The 14,067-nt window shown below is 32.4% G+C and overlaps 1 protein-coding gene across 1 annotated transcript; it reads left to right on the top strand.

Annotated features, from left to right (window-relative positions):
• The first annotated feature begins 515 nt into the window (after nt 1-515).
• Nucleotides 516-13,304, top strand: LOC132737408 (uncharacterized). The gene is made up of 9 exons (XM_060724692.1): nt 516-677; nt 7,632-7,772; nt 8,351-8,482; nt 8,755-8,840; nt 9,281-9,507; nt 9,808-9,953; nt 10,718-10,868; nt 11,910-12,124; nt 12,559-13,304. The coding sequence occupies exons 1-9, from the start codon at nt 648-650 to the stop codon at nt 12,745-12,747; spliced, it is 1,317 nt and encodes a 438-aa protein (XP_060580675.1). The 5' UTR covers nt 516-647; the 3' UTR covers nt 12,748-13,304.
• Nucleotides 13,305-14,067: the final 763 nt, after the last annotated feature.

Below are 14,067 nucleotides of genomic sequence, written 5' to 3'. Positions count from 1 at the left end.
ATGTTTATCATGATTCGGTATTACATATGTTTATCATGATTCGGTATTACATATTTTTATCATGATTCGGTATTACATATGTTTATATAGCAGATAATTAAGTGATGTGGAACAAAACATTATTATACATCAGGAAAATTGTCATTCTAAATCTTTTAGAACTTGAACATTTTTTTTAAAAAATAACCATAGTATTATAAAATCCAAATGATACATTTCTATTGTTTTAATCAATATTTGAAAATATTATTGTGCCCATTGTGCAACAATCTTTTTAAATAAGTGTCTGCAGTGAAATGTTTTATAAACATCTATATAAACCAGAATACATTGTTTTACAAGCGTTAAGATACATAAAATACAATAATAAATAAACTAGTCAAAACATTCAAGTATCATACCAGTGCCATATTTATCCAATTTTTCAATTTCTCTAATTGATTTACATTAGAAAAACGGTCCTTTATGCTACCGAAACTGCAATATCGTTATCAGTGGAAACGATAAAGAAAGTAGAAACAACAACGAAACATAGGTGAAACTAAAACTTTACATTGGAAGAAGGAGGGGATTTCCTCGCTTTTTTTTTGCTACATAAACGGTATTGAGCAATAACGAGTTCACAGTACAGGTAAAGTTGGGGGAACATGTCGGCTTCACAAGACTTGGTTCAGCAGGTATTTATATTTACTATATTATTTTGTAATGGCGACTGAATCATACGATGTACAGATACATTGTGTATCTAGCAAAGGTGCATAGATTTTATCATATATCATTTATTAATTGTAAGTGTTTGTGATAAATTGATTTCTGATGACTTGTTAGGATATTGTGTGAAACCAAAAGTTATTGACACATAATAAGTGTTATTTTATAGCCTTGTTCTAGATACAAAAATGCATACTAACGCTGATATCTTCTCAAAATGATTTTGAATCTTAGAGAATAAATCTTAACACAAATAAATGAAGTTTTTTTTTCTTCTAAAAATAGCAACATAAACAACAACATTGTTATATTCATGTATATACCTAAAGATACAACTGTTTTGTTTTATCATTTATGAGCCCCGTGCCGAATCACCGAAGAGAATACAGAATTGCCCTCTATCCATTTTTCTGTCCATGCAGTCTTAATTTTTTTAATATTTCTATGGAATCAACAGATAGCAGTTTACTTTCTTTAATGCTTCTCATTCCGTATGCGTTTTATAAAATTATTGTGACCAAGCCCTTAGCCGAGTCGGGAGAAAGGGAGGAACTTATTATGGCGATTATAGACGCGATGTTTCGATGCTGAAAAAACTATGAAACGATGGAGAAAACGCAATTAAACGATGGTGGAAACGTGATGTTACGATGGTGAAAACGCACTGTTATGATGGTGAAATTGCCATGGTACGATGGTGAAATCATGATTGTACCGGGGCACCATGGTGAAAGTGCTTTAGTATGATGATAAAATGAGATATCACAAAGCGTTTCGTCGCGCTAACGCATCACTGAGACTTCATTATCATGCCATTGTATTTTCATCATCGTGTAAGCGTATCAGCATAGCAAAGTGCATCATGGGCAAGCGGTTTTTCGTGCACTCGCCTAATTTTTTGTTGTCGCCCTGCTGCTAAATGCCTTGATGGTCTTTGTTTTCATTCTTTAATACATTATGCATTCATTTTGAATTATTTAAAAAGTTGTACCTTCATATGTCGGCAACTTTTTAATTATACAAATTATGCAAACTTCAGAAACTTAGTTTACTTTGACATTGCACATGGTCTTTCAAATTTGAAAGACCCTGCTTTGCACCATATTATTTATATAAGTGAAGTTATAAGCATTTTGTTTTATTGTATAACACAGCATTTACTTTTTCCTATTTTAAAGACCCATTATGCCCCAGAGATGCTTTTATATTTATTTCTCAAAAGTTTTTGTTTTAATTTTATTGTACTTTTGTAGTGTTTAAAGCAGTAGTCATTGACAAAGTACCTGAAATATCTCTTTCTTCTGTTGCGTTTTGGCAATTAGTACAGTTATAGTGATTTAGTATGGAAGTCAAAATAAAAAAATATTTACATTTTGCTGCTTCTATGTCAAATTATTTCAAATTAAGCGCTACTTTCTTCAGGTAACAAGCATAGCACATGCTCCAAAACCATCATATAAACGTAATGAACTTCATTGTCCTTTCAAAAGAATTAAAATGGATTCGTTTCTAAGGCATAATGTGCCTTTAAGGTATTTGTAAAGGTATCACTGTACCATTTATGCCATATATGTAACATCATAATATTTATACTTTTTATTCGTAATAACATTATTGTAGCTTTAAGTCGCACTTCCCGGACGCGACATATACAATTGTCGGTCGCTTCATTTGACATCTTAATTGTTAATAAACACTAGCATATACTTATATGTACACTGGCTGCCCTACCCCCCCCCCCCCATAATGGAGAATTTAATACCACACGATAATAAAGTTTCCTTTTAAAAGGAAAGGCTTGCACAGTTGTTCCTTCATCCCAACCCTTTAAAATTTTTTTTTTTTTTTTGGGGGGGGGGGGGTTCAATTTATTATCACATTTTTTTTTTTAATTACGGTATTTGTATATCATAAAGGGTTTATTTAGTTCTCTTATCTCTATTGTATAAAACTAATAAAGAAAATTATCAATCGTAAAAATACTAACGTGATACTGAAGGAAAACAAGTGTGCACATTTCATTTCCCCTTTTTAGCAGCGAAATCATTCCTTTGCTTTATAGACAAGTAAATGCACTAAAATACTTCGTTACGTGGTACCAATTAATAAGCATGTATTTATCAACTATGTTACACGATCACAAATAGACGATGCGCTATGTGGCAAGGTTAATGATATGCATGGGCTATTTTTAGATTACCTCACCAGTTCAGTAGATCTAAATATAACTCGATCATGTGTGATTTGGTAAGCAGGACCACCCTTTGAAGACGGAATACTACTACCATTCTCTATTGTATAAAACTAATACAGACAATAAACAATTATAAAAGAAACTTACTTTTGCGTCTTGAAAAACAATTGAAACGGAACAATTTCGTTTATAATTTATTACGGTAATCAAGTAAAAATAGAAATCCTATTTATATAAACAAACTGGGATTACCGAAGTAACTAAAATAGCTTACATTTCCGTTATATTAATTCGTCTGATTCCGCAGTATGACGGAATCGCCCGAATTGTCACACTTGCAACCGGAACTACATCGGCTATTATCATTAATCCGAAGAGTGACGGAAAAGGCCGAAAGGTTGCGATTGGCACGATTGCGGCTGGTTTCCCGTTCAATCATGCACCAACAGATGTAAGCAGGAAACCACCTTACCGGAACAAGTTTTCCATATGCTGCAAGCCAAAAAAAGATCTAATTTTAGGGGATGGGAGGGGACTACATGGCACGCCAACCGTCATGTTTCTTGTCGGGTTACCAATATAATTTTTTAACTTGAACTGAGCCGCGTCATGACAAAACCAACATAATGGGTTTGCGAACAGCATGGATCCTGATCAGACTGCGCGGAAGCGCAGGCTGGTCTGAATCCATGCTGGTCGCAAACCCATTATGTTGGTTTTGTCATGGCGCGGTTCAAAAACCATCTTCTTACATGTAGGAAGCCCAGGTTTCTGCGGTGTTAAAGTATCCTAAATATTCCCTAAATGGAGAAACATTAGCCTTTTTATTCCACGGAAATGAAATTTGAATACCCGGCTAAGCAGCGGTTCCTAGTATCTTTGGATGTTTACGTGACCCACTATCTTTAAGATAACAAACTCATTTCTTTACTTGGTTTTATTTTCGATACACAGAACGTCATTGAAAATTCTTTTGGTTTCGATCATTCAACATTAACAAAATGTATTTTCAGAAAATTGCAAGTCAGACATATTTACATTTCTATAAATAAAACTGAAAACATGATAAACCTTTGCGATTATTCAAAGGGGCGGAAAGTTGGGATTTTAATACCTCTTCCTACCCCTTGATTTTATTTGAAATAAATTGATTTAACGATGCCACATGTTCGAATTTTAGCTCATATTTATTTATATATCATATATATTTTACAATTAAAACTCACTGTAAATGTTTAAATCATTAAAATAGATTATATAGATCAATTAGTTTTGTGTTTTACTGTCTTTTTTGGGTTTCAGTTTAGTTTCTTTTATCAAATAAATAAATGAAGTTATGTTTGTTAAGTTTGTTTTAAGCTCAAATGAGTACATGTATACAGTGCTCAATGTGGACATTTTTGATGGCAATGTGACCAGCGTCCGTCGGTCACCCGGTCTTGTTATTCATAATTTCTTTAAACAATATCTCCTAAACCACGTAGCAGAATTTGACCTACAAAGATAATCTTGAGGTTGCCTTTTATGTAGTGGCTGATTTGTAACACTTTTGTGCGTTGTGTTGTCGCTAGTGAGAGCAAGACAAAGCGTCAAACGGCGCGTTGTCGGACTTTCGTCAAGCGACCTGGGACCGACTCCGTGGTCGAGGGGTTAGAGTCGATGACTTCTAATCCAGTTACCTCTCTGGCGTGGGTTCGATCCCCGGGAGATGCTTTGGTAGTTTAGCACGGAGGAAGGTAGTCTAGTACTGGTGTAACTCTCCAGGAACGATGGTTAGGAAACTACCCGCCTATATGACTGAAATACTGTTGGGAAAAGGCGTAAAATGAAACAAACAAACAAGCGACCGCGCGATATCGCAACAACGAGCCGCACGACAAAGCGCCGTTACACGTGCTTCGCTAGCGACAAGACGACAGTGCGACAACGCGCCGTTTTGCGCGTTTCGCTTGCGACAGGACGAAAAGGCGATAACAATATAGGTTGTGTTTTCTATTTTAATAATTTTGAACAAAAAAGATAAATAAATTGTTTACTTTTTACTCTTTCTTTCTTTTTCTCATTCTTCAAAAAGCTAATTTCAGTATAATCGTACAATGTAGGATTTCAAATTGTATTCATAATAATGCTGATCACACAGTTGTTTTTCTCCGAATTCATTATTTGCCATTGAGCACATATTTAAAAGTTTTAAATGAACAATTTTATTAATTTTGACACATTGTTAAACAGATAAAGCTAAGTCAAGTTTTTGTTTGTTTGTTTGTTTTTTTTGTTTTTTGTTTTGTTAAACTGTCAGTTATTACGCATCTACATAATCCTACTTATACATGCATTTTACACCGCACAAAGTTTACAAGTGCATTAAGTCTTGATATGATTTCAGAAAACGCTATGACAAATTTAGATTATCCTAAAATAGAAGCGAAAGCGAAACTAAGATATTGACCTTAGACTGATTTATCATTCAACAAGCCATGATTATTACAATGCATTATCTTTCAATGCTGCTTACTGTGTTTGTATAAATGACCACGCCACGACAAAACCAACGTAATGCGTAATGCGTTGCGACCAGCATGGATCCGGACCAGCCTGCGCATCCGCGCAGTCTGCTCAGGATCCATACTGTTCGCTTACAAACCCTATAACAAGTAGATATTTTTAAACTTGACACATTAATGAATAGTTGTGATAAAAAGATTTCACTAAAATTATCTTTATTTTGTAAAAACATTATGTTAAAATTAAGATAATTAATACTTCTCATTCTCCGTTCCCATTTGTCACAAAATAATTGAATTCAGTACTGTACTTGAAATGAACAATATGATCTCCTTTTTTGTTTATTTAGCTAGTCATAATTGTATTCTTATATTGTGATATTAGTGATTTTTGACTGTTATTTTTCTGTTTGTTTGTTGTTATAACCAGTTGCATATTATATGCCTTGGTTTAATAAAAACTGAAACTGAACTGAGAAACTGATAGCGAACAGCATGGATCCTGATGCGACTGCGCGGATGCGCAGGCTGATCTGGATCCATGTTGGTCGCAAAGGCATTACGTTGGTTTTGTCGTGATGCGGCTCAATTACTCTTCCTACCCCTTGATTTTTTTTAAATTAATCTTGATTTTACGAAGCAACATGCTCAAATTTTAGGGCATATATATTTATATATATGATATATATGTTTTACAATTAAACCGTTTATCATTATAATAATTATATAGATCATTTAGTTTTGTGTCTAATTATCTTTCTCGGGTTTTAATATAGTTCTGTTTATCAAATAAGCAAGTGAACTTTTGTATGTTAAGTTTGTTTTAGCTTAAATGAATATACATTGCTCAATATGTACATTTTTGATGTCAATGTGACCAGCTTCCGTCGGCTGCCCGTTGGCGTTTTCCACAATTTCTTTAAATAATATCTGCTTAACCACTTCGTAGAGTTTGAACACACTTCAAAGTATGATCTTGTAATAGGTCTTTACAAAAAATGAAATTCTTCTTTTTAACGGCTACTTAAAATAAGTCTGATCTTTATTTATTTATTTTATTTTATTTATTTTTTATTTATTTATTCTTTTTTTTTACTTATTTTTTATTTATTTATTTACATTTTTTTCTATTTTAATAATTTTAAGCAAAATAGATGAATAAAGAATATGTTTACATTTTCCTCTTTTCTTCTTTTTCTCATCTTTCAAATAGCTAATTTCAGTAGTGTCGTACATTGTAAGATTTTTTTTTACACTAAGATCATTCAATAAGGAAACTTGAGCTAGATTCGATAACACAATTGTTCATCTCCGAATTTATTATTTGCCATTGAGCACACATTTCAAAGTTTAAATGAATAATTTCGTTAATGTTGACAAATTTTTAAACAGATAAGCTAAAGTCAAGTGTTTTATTTGTGTTAAACTGTCAGTTATTACGCACTTACATAATTCTACTTATACATGTACTTTACACCGCACAAAGATTACAAGTGCACTCAGTCTTGATATCTATTTGAATAATGATTTCAGAAAACGCTATGACATATTTAAATTATCCTAAAATAGAAAGCGAAAGCGAAACTAAAATCTTGACCTTGGACCGATTAATCATTCAATAAGTTTTTCCTTCGTTTCCATGATTATTACAATGCATTACTTTCAATGCTGCTGACTATGCATATATTTACCTTAAACACAATACCTAGTGGGGGAAAGCACAGCGATCTAAGAAGTTGCATGTTTGAATCTCCGTTGCTGATATTTGATTCTTGTATCATAGTTTGGAGACCTTTCTGTTGAAAATGTGTCAGGGTTAAATCGTATACATGTACATGCACAGTGCGTTAACTGGAGTGCGGGTATTAGTTACCCGCACTCCAGAACATGCCCATTGATTGGCTCATTTTTGCTGGGGTTTACATATTGTGACGGCAGAGAAAGGGAAAGCGACAGAAATGTCATATTCAGATGTTCGTTCATTGGTTCATTTTTGCCGGGGTTTCATATTGTGACAACAGGGAACGTGCTTTTATGTTTGACTATGATACAAAAGAGAAAGAACACCAAACACACTCGGCAATCTGATTAATACTCGGGGGCTACGCCCCCTCGTACAAATCAGATAGCCTCGTGTTTCGGTGCTCTTTCTATTACTTATATTAACAGAAATATATTAGAAATGTTTTTAAAATTAATGCGAGAACGTCATTCATTTACAGAACACACAGTGTGTGAAAAGTACAACTGAGATTTTTGAGTCAAATTTGTTGTTCGAGCTGCTTTTGTCTCAAAAGGAAGCTGCCCGTTTTCTAGAGCTTGCATACCTTGCACTTCGTGATGATCCAGAAATAGCAAGACAGGTATGTTTAAATCTTACACTTCTGATACGATTTTCTAAAGGCGATAACATTAAGGTTTACATATTGTGACGGCAGAGAAAAGGGAAAGCGACAGAAATGTCATATTCAGATGTTCGTTCATTGGTTCATTTTTGCCGGGGTTTCATATTGTGACAACAGGGAACGTGCTTTTATGTTTGACTATGATACAAAAGAGAAAGAACACCAAAACACTCGGCAGACTACTTATCTCAAATTAACATTGTCTTCATACGTAAAAAATACGTGCGTGCAATATTGTGAGTGTATATATGGGTGTTCGAGTAAAGAAGTTCGTGAATGCGTGCGTGCGTTTGTGGGTGTTCGCTCGTGTGAGTTGGTGAGTGTGTGCGTGAGTGAAAGAGTGAGTGAGTGATTGGGTGGGTGATTGGGTCGGTCGGTCGGTCGGTCAGTCAGTCAGTCAGTCAGTCAGTCAGTTAGATATTGTTTTCAAGATTTTTTTCTATAATAGTCAAATTATATTTTCTGTGAAGTCTTTACCAATGTGAACAATAAATAAGATCAACCTAAATTGGCAAGCGCATTCCTCTTTACTGCAGGTACGCAATACAGCTAATGATTGTCAAAACCAGCATTTAAAGACCCATGGTCTTGTGAGAGAATATGAAGGAACAGCGATACACGTGGTTAAAACAATGCTTCCAATTATAGAACTTGGAATAAAGAAAAAGGTTAACCTTTTATCATTTCTTTTAAGTATGTAGATATGTATAGGACACGGCACATTAAATTGACTTTTTCCTTCTTTAGACGTTAAATTTTATCCTGAAAAATCATTTAAAATGTTTAAAGGAAAATGTACATCAGAACTTTCAGAAAAATAGATTTTGCAACATTTTTCAATGATGCCACGAATAAAACTGTTCAGTGAAATTTCACGTTATCATTGCCTAGGCTGTTTTGTTGTTGTTGTTTTAATTTTTTGTGCTAAATTGTAACATAGAAAGAAATGCTAGTCATGAAAGGTTTGGACAAAGTGTTGACTTACGTGGATGACATGGTCAAGAAAACCAAGGATACAATACAAGAGTATGTTTATATTATTTATTAGAAATTTAATTGCAACAATATATAGGCAAAATATATAACCACATCACAAGCAAATAAAGGAGTGTTGAACTACATATGCAGACTTTATATATTTCATTTGTCACAAGTACTCTTCTGAATAAGGCATTCAGATTTATAAGAAAGTTTTGATATAAAAATGTATACAATGATTGTTATTATTATTATAACTATGACCTATAATGTGTTGGTGTGACGTAAAACCCAATTAAACAAAAATATTATAACTATATGCTTTATACTTTATCTCAACAGTACACCTCCGACTAAGAGTTCCATATCTTATTATTAAAATTACATTGTGCTCTTTTTTTATTGTGAAAATGAGCTTAATTGACTTAATTTTTCAAAAGATTGATTGACTGAAGATGACTGAACAACAAAATTTTTTTGTTTTAAAGATACTATAACATAAAGACCGCCGTGAATAATGAGATATCGAATATTGACCAGAAAAACAAAGATATTAAAACCAGAAAAAGTACAATTTCATCTGAAATGCAGCAGAAAAGACTCAAATTAGAATCGGAGAAAAAGGACGTGACTAATCTTGAGGCAAAGAATAAAGAAAAAGAAAAAGAACTTCAGAAACTTAAATCAAAACGGTTGAAATTTATAGGAGACTCAGGTAAAGGACATTGTCATATCTTTTCTTCACATATTTTCTAACATTGGAATGCGATATTTGCAACAAATTAGTTTCTAAAAATACATGTTCGAGTTGAAAAAGAAATAATATATACATAAAGTTTTGCAGAAATATAAATTCAAGACAAACTAAATGGAATTTTCTTCTTTATATAGCTTTCGATACATATTATGCATACTTTTAAGGTTTTATGGTTGTAATTATTTATATTGTTTTTTATTATATCGTTTTTAAAATTTCAAATGTCTTTTACTTTAAATTTGTTTGCATCATTTTCAGTTCAAACTTATGGACTTATGGACTCTTTCAAGGAATTTTTTACAGCTGGAATGGCAACAGTTGGTGGTTATTTTGGAGGCGCTGAAACCGGGAAAATGATTTTTGATGGTGTAAGGACTGCTACTACTACAAGAAAGGACCAGGCGGTAATAAATGTTCACCAATACTTGTACATGTCATTTACTACTTAAACAAACAGTTTTGTGATACAGAAAACAAATATGTTCATAATATCATTTTAGTATTGACAAATGAAATGCATAGAGTCTTTCTTTCATGCTTAATGTCTGACAGACTGAATTTTTGAAACACTATATAATGTTTCTGCAAAGTAAAGTCATTATAATATGTCTGATCGTTGTTCGTAATACGTTATGAATTTCATTGCACTGACAAAAGCGGTAAGTGATTAGCAAAGAATTGTTGTACTCATATGTTTGAAATAATATTTAAGCAATTCGTTGTGTTGACGAGCTTGTATTTACTTTAATTTTGCGTTAATACCTGGACTACAAGTTTTACAAAGCAATTTAAGATTAAATTTGTAAAATGATAAGGTGTGAGTTCCTCACAACACAGCTGTAACACAGCTGTGGTATAAAGTTATAACAGAACTGCTGTATGAAGTTTCAACTGCTCTATAAAGTTATAATGCAGCTGCTACATAAAATTGCAACACAGCTGTTGTATAAAGTTACAACACAGTTGCTGTATGAAGTTACAACACATCTGCTATATCTAGCTGCAACACATCTGCTAAAAATGGTTACAACGCTGGTATATAATGAAAGCGAGGCTAAAATGATAAGACTGGTTCATATAATGATTCCTAGAGGATCATCGCGTGGTTAAAACTTTGAAATTTTATTGCTATTTTTTTATAAGGTGTGAAATAAAACTTTATATTCAGAGCCAACAAGCCCTAAACGCTAGTGCAGAAACCAAACGTGATATAGATGTGGAACAACAGAGAATTGAAGAAAATGAGAGGCGGATGGCAAGAATGAAAGAAGAAGCTATAGAAGGTCTTGCAGCTATGGAAAGATTAGCCCTTGAAAACGGTTAATGTTTTATTATTTTTACGTTCAGATGATGATCAGAAAAAAAAAATTAAAACGATTTTAATTCACAGTACTGTTATGTTCAAAGAAAATAAATCATCCCTTCGATCGGCTGATGCAAGTAGTAGGAACGCTTGTTTGATTTAAAAAAAAACAACAACAACAAGGAAGCCAGTAATTAAATATCATTCTTTTAGATGCTTGCGAGTTCATGCAGAACTATAATCTTTAAGGCAGCCTATGCCTCAAAATTTCCCTTACATAGTAATAACAAACATTACTTTTTAAAATGTTTCAATAATGGTTTAAAAGCATATTTGATGCTTATTTCCTGAAGAAAGGGGCGCTGATTGTGAAAATATTTATCATAACAGTAACAGACTGTAAACATAGTGTTGTATTTTGACATCCATGCAAAATACTAAATGAAAATAACTAAACTTATTCCCATATAGCAACAGACACAAAATAAATATTAGGTGATTGGCCATTGAGTGACTTGTAAAATGTGCCCTAAATCAATGGGAAAATTAGCAATTGATAAATGTATTTAAAATACATTTTAGAGGCCATTATACCCAAAAATGTTTTTTTTTAATTTCATTTCATAAACACTTTTATTTTTCTTGTTCAGTAATAGCTTTTAACACATAACTCTAAGAACCTCATTGGCCAACTACATTGTCGCTTTTGATCCTTTTTGGTACTTAGTACACTTATAGTTATTCAGTATTTTAAAGGAAGTCAAAATAATACTCTATTTTAATTTTGTTACTGTTATAATCATTTTTTTCTCATTCAGGGCTACATTTATCATCACTTGAACGTTGCCTTTTCTTAAGAAAAAATAAAAGGTTTATAAGGCATATGTGCCTTTAAGCATAATGAATTATTATTAATTTCAATATCTATAAAATTTCATTTTTTCAATTAAATCTAAAATTTTGTTATTTCTATCAATTTACGCCATAACATTAGCAAAAAAACCCACACACTTTGAAAAAGAAAGTAAACGTGTTAATAGCTCATTCTTTTTAACAGCGGATCTTATGAATGAGGAAAGTCTTAAAATGGCTGGAACAGAAATAGGGAACGTTGCACAGCTATTTGGAAAGATTTTACTGTTCTGGGAGGATTTTTCAGCAAAATTAACAACACTGAAAAACGCACATGACGGAGTCAAACTTTTCATAGAGTTTGTAAATGACCCTGATCTAGCCGAAGATATTGACGACTCAGTACTACAAGTGAAAAAAGTAATTACATTATTTTCATCCACTCATCTAATTTATATTTGAAATTCTTAAAGAAGGACCAGCATTCAAAAATACCTCCATTAAACAATATTTCGACATAAAGGTATATCCATACATTCTTGCCAAGTCAATCAAACGTGAGAATTGTAACAAAATATTTGTTTAAAAAATAATTTCTTAATTAAAAGCCCGATATAAAAACTTTATGTATCAGGTTAGACCTAAAAACATTACATTTTTAAAATATGTGATTGTATCGTTAAATAATATTAATAATATAACGACGACAATTTGGAATTTCTACACATTACACATAAGTTTATATTGTATAGTTGTTTCATCGAAAGACAATAACAGTGCAAGATCTATTAAAACTATTAAAACGCTGTTTTCTAAAAGAAATATTGTTCTTTGTCTTTTATCTTTTGCCATAGGTGTGGAATTCATTTGGGATTATGTGTAGTTACTACGTTGACGAGAGCGTGAAACAACTCCCTGAGCTATATGCTTTCATGGGTGCGCCTGTGGATCAAAGCTCTGTGAAAGAATGTGATGAAAGAAAAAAAGCACTCCTTGCGGCCCATAGAGCTGATATAAGGGCGCTTGAAAAGAAAATCATATAGTCCTAAAATGCCGTTGGATAGAATGATATCCGCATTGTAAATAACATGAACTTTTATTTTCTCGTCATTATCTAAAACAAAGTGATGTATCGTTTGCAAAAGCAAGTTTGCCTTAAAAAACTGTCCGATGTTATGTAAAACTGATATTGTAATATAGGCACAATGAGTTATTGAGAAACTTTATAAATATAGTGAATAAGCAACATCTATATGACATGGAAACTTAAATGAAACATTCTTCTACACTTTATAAGTCATACGTGTTTGTTATGTGGAATCAAGTATAAAACCATGTCATTAAAGGTTACAGGCAATAACAATTGTCATGAAATCAAATTCTAATGGCTTTAAGCGAAATTTAATTTGTTCTAGCATAATTGTACTTACTGACATACATTCATTATTATAGTACCAAATAAACTACGAGTTTTCATGTATTTATCTTGTTTGTATACTTAGATGTATTTAGTTTCTTTGTGTGCTGACTTTTAAATTTAAATTGTATAATTATGCTACTTAGATGTAAATATAGATGTAAATATATAAATATATGTTTATATGTGTGCATTTCTGTAATCAAATTGTCAGTCTTAATTCATGATAGATATATCGAAATGCCTTGTTTTGAAAAAAAAAATGTACTTCACCTGTGATGCTTATAGAGCATAAAGTTGTCTACGAGAAGTTATAGGCATTTTCATAATAAATATATCTGGTCTGACAGCATTGATGTTCAGATTGCCAAATGAGAGATCTTACACTTATTTACAGACTCAATCTAACCGAGTGTTGTGCAAAAGCTGTATAGTGATGCCCCGTGATTCATCTCAAATTTGCTCATTTTTATGATTCCTTTGGGATCTTTGATTCAAATACAGTTAGTGTTGAATGTTACTTGGGATCTTTGATTCAAATATCGTTAATTTTGCAAATAATCATTTGGACCTTTGATTCAAATGCCGTTACTGTTGAAAAATGAGTACCTTTTAAGCAGGTGCATGATGATTTGGGGAATGAGACATGTTGGATCTTTGATTCAAAAACCGTTAGTGTTGGAAATTCCTTAGGATCATTGATTCAAATACCGTTAGTTTTGAAAGTTCCTTTGGATCTTCAATTGAAATACTGTTAATATTGAAAATTAAGTACTTTGAGCATGTGCATAATGATTTGAGAATGAGACATGTACTTTTAACAGACATAAAAAAAACCAATTCTGCGACATTCATCTTATATTTGTGTTTGAAAGAGAAAATACATTCGATATTGCTATTACATACGAGATGACAATATATATATCTTCAAGTATTTATCAGATTG

This window comes from Ruditapes philippinarum, unplaced genomic scaffold (genome assembly GCF_026571515.1).
Source record: "Ruditapes philippinarum isolate M1 unplaced genomic scaffold, ASM2657151v2 ctg18355_1_1_1_1, whole genome shotgun sequence".
NCBI lineage: Eukaryota > Metazoa > Mollusca > Bivalvia > Venerida > Veneridae > Ruditapes > Ruditapes philippinarum.
The sequence above is the reverse complement of the archived record's forward strand: the minus strand, read 5'-3'. Positions and strand labels throughout refer to the sequence as shown.